Source organism: Lissotriton vulgaris, chromosome 5 (assembly GCF_964263255.1).
Source record: "Lissotriton vulgaris chromosome 5, aLisVul1.2, whole genome shotgun sequence".
Taxonomy (NCBI): domain Eukaryota; kingdom Metazoa; phylum Chordata; class Amphibia; order Caudata; family Salamandridae; genus Lissotriton; species Lissotriton vulgaris.
Window position 1 is genome coordinate 62,787,118 of NC_141693.1, and position 17,758 is coordinate 62,804,875.

The following is a 17,758-nucleotide window of genomic DNA, read 5'->3' on the forward strand; positions in this document are numbered from 1 at the left end:
TATTTGGATGAATCTGAATGAATGGCTCTTGGATTGTGAGCGCTTGCAGCTCACTAACACGCCTCAGTGACGTAATAGCAATTAGGAAAGCTACTTTCCACGTTAGGAACTGGAGTTCACACGAGTGCAGTGGTTCAAATGGTGGTCCCATCAGCCTGGTGAGGACCACATTGAGGTTCCACACCGGAGCTGGCGGTGTTCTTGGGGGAATGACTCGTTTCAGACCTTCAAGGAAGGCTTTAATGGCAGGCACCCTGAAGACAGAGAGATGCTGCCTATTCTGAAGATATGCTGCGATGGCGTATAGATGTATCCGAATAGAAGTGAACGCTAGATTGCACTTGTACAGATGCAGCAGATAGCAAATGATGTTAGGGATAGATGCATCTAGCGGGTTGATGTCATTGGCTGTACAGTAAATGACAAAACGCTTCCATTTTGCAGCATAGCATGCTCTGGTAGTTGGCTTCCTTGCCTCCTTGATGATGTTCATGCATTCTGGAGGTAGGTTAAGGTATCCAAACTCTAGGACTTCAGGAGCCAGATCGCCAGGTTGAGCTGTGGCGGATCTGGATGCTGAATTTCTCCACGGTTCTGCGTCAAAAGTCTGGGCGTGAGGCGCAGTCTTTGATGCGGCACCACTGAGAGTTCGAGGAACGTGGTGTACCATGCTTGGCGCGCCCACGTTGGAGCAACCAGGATGAGAGTCATCGCGTGTTGCCTTAGCTTTCTTGCCACCAGCGGTATCAGAGGGGCTGGCGGAAAAGCGTACGCAAATTTGCCTGACCAGTTCATCCATATCGCATTCCCCTGCGACTGTGGGTGAGGGAACCTGGCGGCAAAGTGTTGGCATTTTGCGTTTTCCTTTGTTGCAAACAGGTCTATCTCCGGATGACCCCACTGCTGGAAGTACGGGTGGAGCACAGATGGGTGTAACTCCCACTCGTGCATTTGATGGCTGTCTGCTGAGCAGATCCGCCATTTGATTGTCCTTGCCCGGGAGGTGTTCTGCCATGAGGAAGATGTTCCTCTGAATGGCCCACCGCCACATGCCCTGAGCCAGATGAGACAGCTGTGGCGAGTGGGTGCCCCCCTGCTTTTGAATGTAGTACATCGCGGTCATGTTGTCCGTCCGGACTAACACTACCTTGTTGCACAGATGTACAATGAAGGACTTGAGTGCCATGAAGATTGCCATCAGTTCCAGATAGTTGATGTGCATCTTCTGTTGCTGCGTCGTCCATAGTCCCTGCACTGTGTAAGTGAGCAGATGAGCTCCCCATCCCTGGAGAGATGCGTCCGTTGTCAGGGTAATCTGTGGCACTGACTCCTGGAACAGTCGGCCCTTGCAAAGGTTGTGTGGAGTCCACCAATGCAGAGAGTCGTATGCCCGACTGGTAACCAACACTAGGTCTGTTAATTGTCCTTGAGCCTGTGTCCACTGATTTGCTAAGCACTCCTGGAGCGGGCGCATATGTAGCCGTGCGTGAGGGACTATGAAGATGCAGGAGGCCATCATGCCTATCAACTGCATGAACACTCTTGCTGGAAGTGAGTGTTGTGGTCTGAACTTCTGGATTAGAGACTGCATGCTGTCTATCCTGACTTGGTTTGGATGAGCCATGGCCGTCAGGGTATTGATCGTCGCGCCTAGAAACTGCCGGACATGTGCCGGCTGAAGATGCGACTTTGGGTAGTTCAACGAGAAACCTAGATCGTGAAGGAGGTGAATGGTAGTCGACATGTCCGCGGCGCACTGTTCTTCCGACTTGGCTTGAACGAGCCAGTCGTCCAGGTAGGGGTAGACATGGATGCTCTGCCTCCTGAGGTGCGCCGCTACTGACGCCAGACACTTGGTAAACACTCTTGGGGCTGTGGTGACTCCGAAGGGTAGGACCTTGAACTGATAATGTTTGCCTTGGATAGTGAACCTGAGGTATTTTCTGTGGGACGGGTGTAGTGGTAAGTGGAAATACGCATCCTTGAGGTCCAAGGTTGCTAAGAAGTCCCCCTGGTTTAACAAGGGAAGAATCTGTTGCAGTGTGAGCATATGGAAATGTTCTGACAGTATATACAGGTTGAGGGGACGTAGATCTAGAATGGGTCTGAGAGATCCGTCCTTCTTTGGAATAAGGAAGTACAGGGAGTACACCCCTGTGCCTTCCTCCTCCACCGGCACGAGCTCGATTGCGCCTTTTTGCAGCATCACCACTACCTCCTGCTGCAATAAGTGCAAGTGCTCTGCGGACATAGGCCGTTGCCTTGGTGGAATGTTGGGTGGAGTGGATCTTAACTCTAGACAATAACCGTACTGTACAAGTTGTCGCACCCACCTGTCTGTGGTGATGTTCTTCCAGACGGGCAGGAACTGCTGCAGTCTCCCCCCGACAGGTGTTAAGTGGTCGGGGGCAGCGACAGAGAGTCACTGTTTGCTTGGGGCAGAGGAGCGGGAGTTGTTGTTCCCTCTGCCGCGTCCTCTGGTGCTGTTTCCTCGGTAACCCCCCTTGTTCTGTTTGGGGTACGAGGATTGTGCTCCACCTCTAGAGAATTGTGACTGTTGACCCATCTGTCCTCTGGTGACTCCACGTGCACCTGAGCGACGAAAATTATTGCCACGAAACTGTTGTGATTGTAGGGCCCCCATAGACTTAGCAGTTTCGGTGTCTTTTTTAATCTTTTCAAGGGTGGTGTCAACATCTGGACCAAACAGTCTATCAGGATTGACTGGCTGATTAAGTATGGTTGTTTGTATGTCAGGTTTAAACCCCGATATGCGGAGCCACGCCTGTCGTCTCAGCATGACGCTAGTGTTAATGGCCCTAGCTGCCGTGTCTGCGGCATCAAGTGCACACTTTATGGCTGCGTTGGAGATCAGTTTTCCCTCCTCTATAAGCAGTTTGGTGCCCTCTTGGAACTGCGGAGGCAGGTGTTGTAAAACTTGCTCTAGGGTGTCGTAATGCGCCCTATCATAACGTGCCAAGAGTGCCTGTGTATTTGCAATACGCCAAAAGTTGGCAGCCTGTGCAGCTACTCTTTTGCCTCCAGCCTCTAGCACTTTTGACTCCTTATCCGGGGGAGGAGCTTCACCCGTAGTTTGGGAGTTGGCCCTTTTGCGGGCATTTGCGACCACCAGGGAGTCCAGCGGCAACTGTCCCCGAATGTATGCAGGGTCTGCAGGTGCTGGTCTGTACTTTTTTTCAATACGTGGATTGACCACTCTCGCCCTGGTAGGTTCTTTAAAGATGTCCGCAGCATGTTTGAGGACCCCTTTGAGCATAGGCAGTGTCTTTACTGTCCTTTCAGAGACTGAAAAAGTGTCAAATAGAAAGTCTTCTTCTACTGGGTCAGCATGCATGTCCACATCATGATTAGCAGCTGCCCTTTCAAGGAGTGCATGAAAACCTGCAGAATCTTCAGTTGGGGATGCACGTGCACTGAAAGGCTGTGGGTCAGGCTGTGGGTCTTGGCCCACATCCTGGGTGCCTTGGTCACCAATGTCATCATATGAATGTAAATGTAAATGTAAATGTATGAAACTTATATAGCGCAGGACTTACCCTGGGGCATCTCCGCGCTTGCTTAGGGAACCCGTCCTGGTATTCCCCTGTGAGAAACCCCGGCAGGGTATCCACAAGGTGAAAGCCAGGCATCCCGCCGCGAGGGGCCGATGTGGAGATTAAGCAAGCTATTGCCCAGAGTCGCAGAGTGTGACCCCGTGAGTCGAGTAGGCACCGGAGCGAGAATTGTCGAGACCGTGGAATTTATGAGCCCGAGACCCGCCGAGGCGGGGAATCGAACCCTGGTCCACGGTCGATCTCAGATTCCGGGTCTGCCGCCTCTAACCACTGAGCCACACTTCTCCACGGCTGTGCATCTGGTTCATTGATGGGGAAATTGTACTGGTCATCTTCATCATATCCCTCACCCTCAGATTGTTCTGGGGAAGGAGTTGGGCTCCTTCTTGGAGGAGGCTGGATAGGTTCCATGAGGCCTGAAGGCGTCCTGAGGAAGCCTTTTCTTCTTGAGGGGGATGACATAGGAGTCCACTGGCTGTGAAGTGATCCTCCTCTTGTAAAGGGTCAATTTGCCCGTGTCTGCGTCGATAAAACGCTCCGAATCCTCATCTGAGTCGAGTACCCGACTTGAAAGTGCCCCTGCCGTTGAAGAATCCGACTTCTTTGGCGTCGATTTCGTTGAAAAGGCCTTCGGCGCCTCTTTTGGCGGCAGAAGGAAGAGAAGTTTACCCGCAGGCTTCACCGGAATGTCCATCGGCTTCTGTGGCGATGGCATCGGAGCCGACGTAGCAGAGGCCTTCTCCCTGATTCTCTGCAGTGAAGAGGCGATGAGGGACGTGTCACTTTCAGTGGCCTTTGGCGCTGACGAGGAGGTCTTGACCTTGCCCTCGGATCCGACGTCCTGGTGGCCCTTCTGAGTCTTTGCCGAAGATGCCGCAGCCGCCGACCCAGAGTCCTTGGACCGATGCGCAGATGTACCAGCCTTCGATCCGTGTGACTTTGTCGGCTCCGTCTCCACCACGCGTCCGACTAACGGAGTCCCAGTCGGAACCGGAGCCGTTTCGCTGGCTTTTGCGGGCTTTGACGGCGGCGCAGCGGTTGACCCGTGCCGACCACCCTTCTTAGAGGATCCCTCCACCGGCGTCGTTTTTGACACGGTGGAATCGACAGATTTCTTCGACTTCTGTGGACCGGAGGTCGACGGAGTCGATGAAGCAGCGGGTTTGGTCGGTTTCGTTGGTACGGCCGCCATCTTAGGTGTGGTCGAATCCATAAGTTTCGGTTTCGATTTTGGGTCGGCCATTTTAGGTGTAGTCGATACCGTAGGTTTCGGTTTCGATACGGCCTGCCCAGCAAGTTTGTCCGTGGCCGGAAGGCGGGGCCGTGGTTTGCGGTACGGGGTCTAGGGTAAGGCCGACAGGCGATCCCGTGACCCGATCTCGATCTTCGTAACCTTCGGGGCATAGCTCGTCCCCTGAGCTATCTTCCGCGGCCCCATAAACCTCTTCGACGTCCCCTACCTCTTCGACGTATTCAAGGCCTTGACCCGCGACTCCGTCGCCGTCTTCCGGATCCGCCTCGATCTCCGTCTCGGGCGGGGAGATTTGTAGATGATGACTCTGGTCTTCGTCTTCTTGGTCGCCGAAGATGTTTTCTGGATCTGGGGCCGCTTGTCTGGCTTCAAGGCGCACCGCGCGCCGAATCTTGAGTGTTTTCTTGGACCTGAACTGCGCGCAGGCCCTGCAGTTGCCGTCGTCATGGTCTGGCGAAAGGCATTTGTTACAGACCGGGTGTAGATCTATATGTGGGTACTTGGACCCACAGAGCGGACAGAGTTGAAACGGACTCCGCTCCATGCTGTAAAGTTGCAGTCGTGTCGCGATGAGAAGGCCTCGATGTCGGAAGAGCGTAAGCACTCCGCTGATTCCGACTCCAAGAGACGGAAGAACTCGAGACCGTGCGCAAACAATACCGACGCTATGAAAACAAGGCCTTTTGGCCTTAAAAAGTTAGTTTTTCTCGGTTCCGACAGAGAGACGTCGAGACCGCATCCGAACCCAATGGCGGAAAAAAACAATCTGGGGATGGAGCCGATGCCCATGCGCACTGTAGTCCAGGGGAGGAGCCACCTATCTCAGGATACTTCGAAGACTCTTCCAGGACAACAATGTGCGATCATCCGGACCCAACACTAGGCGGCGATCTAATGCTAAGATATGAATTTAGCAGCCCACATGCCTCGAACATTAAGAAGCAGAAACTCCTAAAGGGATGAAGAGGTGACGAGTATTACACATCATTCCTGCCGTCCTGGAAGCAGCATTTAAAACTCGTAGCAAAACCATTCTGCTTTGGTTGACCTGGTGTCAAAACCTCACTCCAAGTGACCCCTCCAACCTCTGACATTTTGTGTCAACAGCACTTTGCATTTTGGGACTTGTAGTTTGATGCTTTCTATTAAGTACCTTGTTATCTCAGTCCCAGCATGCACGTGATGTTGGCTTGAAAGGCAGATTTACTTCCCAGTGTCACACATCTGGCTGATATTCTTTAAGTTTCATGACAAAAATAGATTCTACTTTTAACTCAGGATGGGCTGTAAATACACAATAACATCTGGAATTTTTTTTGCAGACAAGTTAATTCTACCCAATATGTTTGCGCGACCTGGAAATGTTTGTGGAGTCATGAAAGCCCCGCATGAGGCTATTGTGTTGTATTTGTGCTGGAATAAAACATTATTGCACATTGTTCACAGAATCTGCATATCTTTGCACAATACACATTTCATAAATTACAACAGTGGCTTGTGCAGCAGGGCAGACGTTTCACAAGAAAACAACTTATACATGATGGTCTGTAATTGTGATGGAATCTTTGCAGTTAAGGAACTGCAATGTTTAAAAATAGTTCTGTATTGCGATATATCTTCACTGGCCTCATCATACTCACGTTACAAAAACACTGTCCACAGAAAGAAGTTTTAAACCCTGGCGAAGAAATATCAGCTTAATTCACAGGTGATGGATCACAAAAGCATTAACATTTATGGTAAAAAGGAGAGACAAATAGATACCCATTTAATAGGTAATTTGTCCAAAGTGAAACTAGAACACCTGGATTAATTGCTGCTTCACCGCGTAACCAAATTTTGTGATCCTAGAAAAATATTTGATTTCACCGATGGTCTATTTTCTTCCTTATCCCATATGAAAGCACCTTCAAAACTGTCAGTTTAGAATACCAGCGCTACAAAAAACGATTGCGTTTGAATTAATGGATCTCAAAGAATTTGGCAGGGGAATCTGGGAGTTAGAGGCACCAGGTGTGACAATATTTTTACGTGCCCCTCCGCCCATGACGCCATTTCCAAATATTCTATCACTCCCACCTTCCAACAGTGACACTCATCTCTGTACAGTCCCTCTCTCATACGCGTGTCTTTTGTTTTATAGCGCTACTCATGCCAACTCTAGGGTGTCAGAGCACTTTACAACCAACACACATTAACAGAGGCAATTAATCTTACATGTGTAAATCAGTCTTTAGGAAATGTTACGCAAACCAATGAGGATTACCGTTCTGTGTTCTGCATGTACACTTTCTTTGCAGCTGGCATATTAACCCTCTGCGCTACTTAATGATGAGTTGAAACTGTGACAAGACAAAACTTCGATCTCTCTCCAGCAGAAACATTATTCACCTGCGTTATCTTGAGATTTTTATTGTTGCCTGAAACCTGCTGGACACACAAGGAAGCAGCAGGTGCTTTTAAAACCCAAAGTTATTTCTGCACACATCACCGCTCCAAGGTTAGCGCAGGTGCGGCTGCACCGGATGCACTTTCCTAAAGCCGCCCTGAATCTGGGTTACATACAGGGTTCACGTGACAACTGTCTTGCATCTGAGGTCATTAATAATATCCCTGTTGTTGGGCGGGGCAGGAATGGTTTCTAGGGTAATGTTTAAAAACAATCAGTTCTCAGCGCAGCGCTATAATGTGCAGATTAATGTCAAAGCTCCACGGGTGAAAAAAATACACATTTCTGAATTTTACAGAGACTTTATCATATGTTACATGATGTCTGGTGCATGATTCACACGGCAAACATTTCCTGCCCTTGTTTTAAAAAATGTACAAGGAAAAGAGATATGTAGCAGTCAATTTCACGTGAGGCTTCTGGGTGTCATGGCAACATGTGGGAGGGACGTTGTGAAGAAGATTCTTTGGAATGTTGGTGTTTGAAGATTCTTTGAACTGTAGATGACAGTTGGGGGGGGGGGGGGGTGTCACTCTCACACCAGCCTCAGCTCCGCTCCTCCTCCATGGAGATAGAAGATCGGGAAGAGCCTCTGCGTGAAGGGGGCCTGCAGGAAGGAGAAGAGAAGCTCCCAGGAGTCAGCATTGTACAGAGACAGCCACCCCCCCTCGTAGTCCAGATACACCCCCAGCTTATGGGGTTTCTCACGAGGGGAAAAAAGAGGGGTCGGAGGGGAGCTGAGAGCCTTGTACTGACCCTTGAACCCCGACACAGCCCAGACTCCCCCCTCAGGTGACCATGTGATCCCTCCCTTCCTGTCCACAGACTCTGCTGCGACCCCCACAAAAAACAGCGCCCTCTCCTGCAGCAGCTGCACCTCCCAGTAATGTCTGCCAGAGGTGAACCCCTCGCTCCCCAGCACACAGGGCCAGAAGGTGAATCTCTTGGGGGTGTCCGGCAGGGGCTGTGCTGTGTCCGTCCGTGTCACACGTCTCCCCCCCTCAGACAGGAGGAGCCAAGGATGAGCCGTGTCAGGATCCAGAGTCACCATCACTGCAGAGAAGAGATTCACAATTAGAGACTTAATGACACAAAGAAAGGCTGTAATTACTGTTTCTGTTTTACATATGATTAATTTACACCACATTTGGAGGGAGCACACGGCGCTAGAAAGCGCAGCACTAAACCGCTCACAACACTAAAGCACGCAGCACTAGACTGCTCACTACACTAAAGCGTGCGGCACTAGACTGCTCACTACACTAAAGCACACAGCACTACACTAAATCACACATTCATCTAGAGCACACACTACACCGAACATCACACCACACCTGGAGGGAGCACACAGCGCTAGAGAGCGCACAGCACTAGACTGCTCACTACACTAAAGCGAGCGGCACTAGACTGCTCACTACACTAAAACGGGCGGCACTAGACTGCTCGCTACACTAAAGCGCACAGCACTAGACTGTTTGCTACACTAAAGCACGCAGCACTAGACTGCTCACTACACTAAAGCGTGCGGCACTACACTGCTCACTACAATAAAGCATGCAGCACTAGACTGCTCATTACACTAAAGCGCGCAGCACTTGACTGCTCACTACACTAACAATACAGAAAAGGGGGTGGTGATGATCAGAGTGTCTGAATTAAGCAGACCACTCTTACCCAGTCCAAAGATCAGGGCTTGATCCATCACCGTTATTTATCTCACTGCCCCATCCCAGCTCAGAACCTGGCTATATGCAAATCAGTCTGTCCCTGGCCCAGTGCATCATGGGAACAGGGCAGACTAAACTACCAAGCCAATTCTTTCACTGGGAAGGAAACAAGCTACCGGGGACCGGTTTCTGGCATTTCAGCCGTCTTCGGCCCGGCTTGCTTGAATCCTGATGGAGCAGTGAGAAAGGGACTCATGTCTGAGTATACCCTGCCACACCTATAGTGGCCAAAACCGATTCAGAAAAGGGGGTGGTGATGAACAGAGTGTCTGAATTAAGCAGACCACTCTTACCCAGTCCAAAGATCAGGGCTTGATCCATCACCGTTATTTATCTCACTGCCCCATCCCAGCTCAGAACCTGGCTATATGCAAATTAGTCTGTCCCTGGCCCAGTGCATCATGGGAACAGGGCAGACCAAACTACCAAGCCAATTCTTCACCAGAAAGGAGACAAGCTACCGGGGACCGGTTTCTGGCATTTCAGCCTCTTCGGCCCGGCTTGCTTGAATCCTGATGGAGCAGTGAGAAAGGGACTCATGTCTGAGTATACCCTGCCACACCTATAGTGGCCAAAAACGATACAGAAAAGGGGGTGGTGATGAACAGAGTGTCTGAATTAAGCAGACCACTCTTACCCAGTCCAAAGATTAGGGCTTGATCCATCACCGTTATTTATCTCACTGCCCCATCCCAGCTCAGAACCTGGCTATATGCAAATTAGTCTGTCCCTGGCCCAGTACATCATGGGAGCAGGGCAAACCAAACTACCAAGCCAATTCTTTCACTGGGAAGGAAACAAGCTACCGGGGACCGGTTTCTGGCATTTCAGCCGTCTTCGGCCCGGCTTGCTTGAATCCTGATGGTGCAGTGAGAAAGGGACTCATGTCTGAGTATACCCTGCCACACCTATAGTGGCCAAAACCGATTCAGAAAAGGGGGTGGTGATGAACAGAGTGTCTGAATTAAGCAGACCACTCTTACCCAGTCCAAAGATCAGGGCTTGATCCATCACCGTTATTTATCTCACTGCCCCATCCCAGCTCAGAACCTGGCTATATGCAAATTAGTCTGTCCCTGGCCCAGTGCATCATGGGAACAGGGCAGACCAAACTACCAAGCCAATTCTTCACCAGAAAGGAGACAAGCTACCGGGGACCGGTTTCTGGCATTTCAGCCTCTTCGGCCCGGCTTGCTTGAATCCTGATGGAGCAGTGAGAAAGGGACTCATGTCTGAGTATACCCTGCCACACCTATAGTGGCCAAAAACGATACAGAAAAGGGGGTGGTGATGAACAGAGTGTCTGAATTAAGCAGACCACTCTTACCCAGTCCAAAGATTAGGGCTTGATCCATCACCGTTATTTATCTCACTGCCCCATCCCAGCTCAGAACCTGGCTATATGCAAATTAGTCTGTCCCTGGCCCAGTGCATCATGGGAACAGGGCAGACCAAACTACCAAGCCAATTCTTCACCAGAAAGGAGACAAGCTACACTAAAGCACACAGCACTAGACTGCTCACTACACTAAAGCGCGCAGCACTAGACTGCTCACTACACTAAAGCGCACAGCACTAGACTGCTCACTACACTAAAGCGCACAGCACTAGACTGCTCACTACACTGAAGCGCACATTCATCTAGAGCACACACTACACTGAACAACACACTGCACTACATAGACAAGGCATTCTACTACACACTACACTACACCTCGCAGCACATACTACACCACACTACCACACAGTAACAGATACAAGAAGAGCACTGTACTAGTCAGTACTCTATATTACATGGTACAGAGGAAGAGAGCTACTAGAAGGAATACAGTACTAGTCAGTACACTGCATTAGATCGCACTTAGTAACAGAGGTGACAGGAGTGTACTGCACAAGGCAGTACTCTGCACTGGATGGTACAGTGTGACAATGCTACTCCAAGGCATACAGTACTAATCAGTACACTGTGTTACCTGGCACAGAGTAACCCGAGCTACTCCAGGGTACCCAGTACTAATCAGTAAACTGCACTGGATGGTACTGAGTGATAGAGCTATTGGAAGGTACACTGTACTGGTCAGTAAACTGCATTAGATGGCCAAGAATGAAATACACACTCCAAGGTCTACAGTACTACCCATTACACTGCCTTCGATGGTAGTATATAATATATGGTACAGAGTGGGAGAGCTACTAGAAGGTATACAGTACTAGTCAGTACAGTACATTCGAGGGTACAGAGTGACAGATCTACTCGAAGGTGTACTGTACTAGTCAGCGCACTGCATTAGATGGTGTTGAGTGACAGAGCTACTGAAAGGTAAACTGTACTAGCCAGTACACCAGATTAGTTGGTACAGAGCAACAGAGCTACTCCAAGGTATACAGTACTAGTCAGCACACTGGATTAGTTGTGATAGAGCTATTCCGAGGCGTACTGTACTAGTCAGTGCTATAGAATATATGGTACAGAGCAACAGAGCTACTTCAAAGTAAACGGTACTAGTCAGTACACTGCATCGGATGATAGAGTAAGAGAGCTACTAGAAGGTATACAGTACTAGTCAGTACAGTGCATTAGATGGCAAAGAGTCACAGAGCTACTCCAAAGGTATGGTGCAGAGTAGTAGAGCTACGAGAAGGTATACAATGCTAGTCAGTGCACTGTATTAGATGGTAATGAGTGACACGAGTGATACGAGGACGCACCGCAATCCCAGGAGCGGATCGGAGAGGCTCAGCTCCTGTGAGCCTCCGGCCCTTGCTCCGGTCTGGGTGCATTGCTGGAGCTCAGAGCTCAGAGCTTGTACCAGCCTGCGCTGGCATCCCACGGCTCCGCTCCAAAGAGGAAGTTGCCTGTGCGGTCCCAGCGGTCCCTTGGCAGAGAGGTCTCAGCAGAAGGGCTCCAGCAGCAAGACACTGGCGTGGGCAGCAGTAGCGGTAGTGTGGCCCTGCGTGGGACATTTACCATGCTCAGGCTCGCTCTGCTCAGCATCAGCCCCTTTGCAGCTGGGATATTCAGGATAATTCAAGAAGTGTGGCTGGTGAACCGGTGAGGACACAGGGGCAACAAGAAGTAAGTGACACTGGAGGCATCTAGAGCTGGGGATTATACTTAAGAACCCAGGAGGCAGGTGGTTGCAGGCAGAGGGATAACAAAGGCCAACGCAGCCCCTGTGGTGCAGGGGGAACCTGGGCTGCAGGGGGCCCCTCAGCACAGTACTCAGGCCTGAGAGCTCCGGATTAAATGCGGAATGTGTCCCCTCCATGTCACTTTCAGGGAGGCACCCTCAACTTTCGTTACGCCACTGGTTGCAGGTATGGCCAGTGCTGCGGTAATCTCAGAGAGGCGCGAGAGCGGCTGGCACAAGGCCGGTGCCGCATGCTCCTTCGGATGTCCGCACCTGTAGGTGACCGTCCAACACGCCAGTGGCCCAGTGAAAAAAAAAACTCCCACTAATAGCCTTGCTGGGGCAAAGACTTGTGTCTGACTTTGCGTGTTGAAGTAACCATCTTGTGGTTACGTGGGGTGCGCAGTGTAATCTTTAAGTCCCTGAGAGCGCATAAAGTGGAAAACCCGCGAAGGTAATCACCACATGACCGCTATTATATTTACTGCGTCAATTTAGATACTCAGTATAGCGAGGTTGATAGGCCCACTACGAGCTCACTATGAGCTCAGGAAGAACAGGCCAATAACTGCTTGGTGTAGACAAAAGTGTTCCAATCGGTTAATATTAAAAAAAAAAGAAACCCACGCAAGCAGAGGCTAAAACAGAACAAGATGGGGATTACCTTCAATTATAGCAGAGGTTCCAACTACCAGCCAAATAGTACAGGGGGAAATGGAGAGGAAATTTGTTTTTTTTTAAAGAATCCAGTGACTGCTTTACTTACATATCACAACGAGGCAAGTGGATTACAAGCCCGCTATGTGCATTTTAACCTGTTTTTTCCGAAATAACACCCAAAACTCTGAAGATATCTTTCAAATCTGTTACCTCCGCAGAAATTAAAACTAAAAAACCTGCCTTCCAGTGGGAGGACTGGGCGTAAAGGAACTTCCAAGCCACGGAGAGAAGGCAAACTCAGGGGTTCAGCTCATTGAAGTCAGAATGACTCAGGGATGTTGCAGTCTGAGCTGGATAAAGTTCCTGAGCGACTGGTTCCTAATTCCAATGGCCACTGGCAGCTAAATGTGTAATAGAGCCAAACACTGTCCTGACAAAGGGCAAGGTTAGGCAAGTGATAGTTGAGCTGCACCAACCATTTAATTCCAACGATAACAGATTTAAGCCTCAACTTTTAGGCTTGGACGGCAAGGATCCTGTCCAGGGAACAAAACAGTAAATTACCAATGGCATTTCTCTAATAGGGCTGTCGAATTCCAATCGAGTTCTGGAGGAAGACTCAATTGGATGAGAACTTTCCTCTCACAGGTGGAGCCACAGGCAAAGCCTGTGTTGATACAGGGAGAAGGAATACCTCTGGCTGCCCCCCCTTATCACTGTCTCCAGACATCTCCCTACAAGCCGAAGTACTGGACCGCCACTCCCCTCGTCGGGAGGAAACGACAACAATACGTGGGATATTTTGCTTAGTTCATTTCAACCTTTCATCAAAGCCTTAACAAACCGGTCTAGTAAGTCAGACATCTAGGTGGACTTATTGAATACAATGGCTCTCTACTGTCATGCTTAGGGATTCCCCTACGCTGTCCCTTTAAGAAACCCGGTATTTAAGGATCCAGGAAACAGGGAACGACGCTTCACGTTCTTGCGTCAAGCTTCCCTTGTTTCCGGTTCCGTCCCATTCCTGTTTCCTGACTTCCTCGTTCCTGGTTGTACTTTGCTGTTCTCCGCTGGATTGGCGTTTGTGTCCCCCGCAACTTCTATTGTGGGCCACGCTTACGCTTTCACTTAGCAGCGCTTCTCTGCCTCAGGCGTACCGTGTTTGCGCCTAGTCTCTTCCCCCCCCCCCTTCTTCTTGTGCCTCGCCCGGCGGCCGGGCTTAGCTCCGCCATCCGGCTGGGCACAGCTCCGTTCATTGCTGTTGGGAGAGCTTGTTCACGGCTTCTATGTGAACACATTTGTTTTCCGCTGATCATTTGGTTCCACCCGGCGGCCGGGCTTTGCTCCGCCATCCGGTGGGACTTTTCTACCCTTTTGCTTCCCAGTCTTTATTTTACCACACTCGGCGGCCGGGTTTGTGCTCCGCTGTCCGGTGTGGGGTACTCCCCATTACTTAATTTCGTAGTTAGTTAGTTTAGGCTTCTCCCTACCTTTTCCTGTCCCCGTTCTGTCCCCAACCTTACCTCCATGATCCCTGTTTCCAGCATATTCCACATTACCTTCATTCATGCTGGAAACCTCGTCCTTGGTATTTTGTGGCACTCTTGCGTGGATCAGGGTGGGTGCATCTATTCCTCACTACAGGGAATCACGGTAAGAGCGCTCATGCGCTACCCATCTTTTTGCATTTGTTATTGATACATGTGGATGGACTATATAGATTTCATTTGGTTCTCTTAGATGGTGGTAACTCAGAAAAACATCTGCAGAAGAAGTGGGTGGAAGGTTCTTTGTGTACCAGACAGTATCGAAGGTGTTTTCAAAGGCTGTTCCAAAATAGTGGAAGTAAGAAGGAGATTAGATCGCTATCATATCATACAACATCTAGCCTATAGTACTCATTTCACTAATTGTGTCATCCTTATCATAGCTCCAGACGCTGTACCTTATTTCCACCTTCATCTACTAAATCAGCGACATATTAAGAAACCTGGGCCTACCTGTTTCCCTGTTACCTTCATTGAAGTACCCCATATTCACTACTGGAGATTGCCATCAACCATCATTGTCTTCCCCCTTCTTTCCTTGTTTTGTTTCCCTGTTTTCCCCTGGCGTGTCTCTCGTACTCTAGTGCTTGATAGAGTCGGAAGACCGCAGGGGAAGGCTGCGGACTACTCTTCGGATTCCTGACGCTCCTGTGGAACCAGCCTGCAATCCTTACAGAACGTGAAGCCCTAGTGGTACGTTCTGCCCGAGCGTCATGGATCTCGAAGCAGTGACCCTGACAGACCTAGCTGGAATGTTAGGTAATCTACAGGTAGAAACGCAAACTCTAATGGCTAGGATGGATACCCTCCAGAGACAGCAGCCCTCGGGGGCTTCTGGAGGGGGTACATCAGTAGTACAAGTGACTACCCCCCCTGTCATTCCTCTGGCACCACCTGAGAGGTTTGCAGGAGACGCAAAACGATGCGCTGCTTTCCTTAGCCAGTGTCAGTTACACTTTTCTTGTAAAGCAGCATGTTTTCCCTCTGATCAGGCCAAGGTAGCCTTTGTGGTTTCTTATCTTAGCGGGTCAGCCGCAGATTGGGCTATTCCATTAGTTGACAGGGATGATCCTTTGTTACACAGTTACTCGGCTTTTAGGCGAGAGTTCCGCAAATTATTTGACAGACACATGTACACACATTCTGCTGATACTGAGTTACTAGACCTCAAACAGGGTACCCAAGATTTGGTATCTTATATAACCAAATTCCGTAGCTTGGTGGTCGAATCTGAATGGCCTGAAGCAAAACAGAGTACCATGTTTTATAGGGGTTTGCGAGAGGAATTAAAGGACGCTCTCTCTCAAATAGTTGACCTTCCTACCTCCTGTCCAGCTTTAATAGATTTGGTGGTAAAGATTGATCATCGCTGCCAAGAAAGAAGAAAAGAGAGAGGGAAACATGAGTACCGATACGCTAGCACTAAAGAGAAAAAGAGCACTCCTGAGAAAGCCGGAGAAGACAGCGAACCTATGCAGATAGGTGTAGTCAGAGGTCCTTTGACTGCAGAAGAGAGACAGAGAAGAAGAGCTCTTAGATTATGTCTTTATTGCGGTAAAGCAGGGCATTTTCTGCGGGAATGCCCGGTGAAACCCAAAGCCACACAAAACAAAGTACAGGGAAACTAGCAAGCCTGGGTTCTTGTGAGACAAGGAACCCAGGTAGATCTGGTCTTACGGTCTCTTCTTCTGAGGTTAACACCACTCCCACGAACCATCTATATATTGCAGTACATATGACTCAGGGGGCGCTTGGTTTACATGTATTGGTAATGATCGATTCTGGGGCGTCTGGAAATTACATGGACCAAGAGTGGGCAAAAGAAAATCTGGTAGCCTATACTACAAGGGAGACACCCAGTATTGTTACTACAATAGACGGTAGTTCTCTTATTTCTGGCCCCGTAACCCAATGTACCAGTCCTATTCGCATGACTATCGATCCCGATCATCAGGAAGAAGTGGTGTTCGATTTGATTTGTTCACCACAGTTCCCAGTATTACTAGGTATCCCATGGTTGAGATCTCAAAATCCTGTTATTGATTGGGAAACGTCTACAGTTACCTTTCCTTCTGTCGTACCCTCACCCGTAGCGGGGGCAGTTGTAGAAGGCTTAAGTATGGACCACGACAGTCAAGAGCCTAGTACTCCCTTGCCACTCTGTTACCAAGATCTACAGGCAGTCTTTGATGCCAAGGAAGCCGAGGTTCTTCCCCCACACAGAGTATATGACTGCCGTATAGATTTAGAGGCAGGAGCTAGGATTCCTTGCAGCAGAGTCTACGCCCTTACGGAAAAGGAGAATGTTTATCTGCGGGACTATCTGGATTCCATGCTTCAGAAAGGGTTTATCCGACAATCGCGGTCCCCGGCCTCTTCTTCTTTATTCTTCATTCCAAAACGAGAAGGGGGTTTGCGATGCTGCATAGATTATCGGAAGTTGAATGATGTCACAATCAAGAACCGTTACCCCCTGCCTCTCATCGCCTCCCTCCTTGACAAGATACGCAATGCCCAATATTTCACCAAGTTAGATCTACGTGGAGCTTACCATCTTGTGCGTGTCAAGGAGGGGCACGAATGGAAAACAGCCTTTTGCACCAAATATGGTCTTTTTGAATATCTCGTGATGCCCTTCGGGCTATGCAATGCCCCTGCGGCGTTTCAATTTTTTATTAACGAGGTATTAAAGGACATGCTTGAGATCTATGTAATTGCCTACATAGATGATTTGTTGATCTTTTCCTGTACCCTGACGGAACACAAACAACATGTCCGCAATGTATTGGAACGACTGTTTGACAACCGTTTGTATTGCAAGCTGGAAAAGTGTACCTTTCACACTAAGGAAGTACCCTTTTTGGGATATGTCGTATCCCCTAGAGGCCTTAGCATGGATACCTCCAAGGTAGAGGCTGTGTTGGCATGGCCAGCTCCTCGGTCAGTAAAGGAAATTCAAAGCTTTCTGGGCCTAGCGAACTTTTATCGACGGTTCATCCGTGATTTCTCCACCTTGATATCACCTGTTACTTCACTATTGAGGAAGGGCGTTCCCTTTGTGTGGTCTGGTGAAGCAGAACGTTCTTTTCGTCTTCTGAAGAAGGCGTTTACTAGCGCTCCTGTCTTGCGTTATCCAGACCCTGCATTGCCCTTTGTAGTGGAAGTGGATGCTTCTCAAGTGGCGGTGGGTGGTGTGCTGTCCCAAGCGGATGCGGTGACTGGCGAATGCCATCCGGTCGCTTTCTTCTCACATAAGTTCACTCCTGCTGAATACAATTATGCCATAGGAGACAAGGAACTTTTGGCCATTAAGAAAGCGTTTGAGGAGTGGAGACAGTATCTCTTGGGGGCTAGATATCCTGCTGTAGTGTATACAGACCACAGGAACCTCCAGTACCTCAAATCTGCTAAGGCCCT

The 17,758-nt window shown here is 49.4% G+C and overlaps 1 protein-coding gene across 1 annotated transcript in view; it reads right to left on the minus strand.

Annotated features, from left to right (window-relative positions):
- Nucleotides 1–7,563: 7,563 nt before the first annotated feature.
- The window catches only part of LOC147710170 (E3 ubiquitin-protein ligase TRIM39-like), a 99,174-nt gene continuing 88,979 nt past the window's right edge, over nt 7,564–17,758 (minus strand). Inside the window, exon 6 of the mRNA XM_086920861.1 lies at nt 7,564–8,329. Within this exon, the coding sequence (XP_086776987.1) occupies nt 7,812–8,329 (518 nt within the window). The 3' untranslated portion in view covers nt 7,564–7,811. The remainder of the gene's footprint in view (nt 8,330–17,758) is intronic.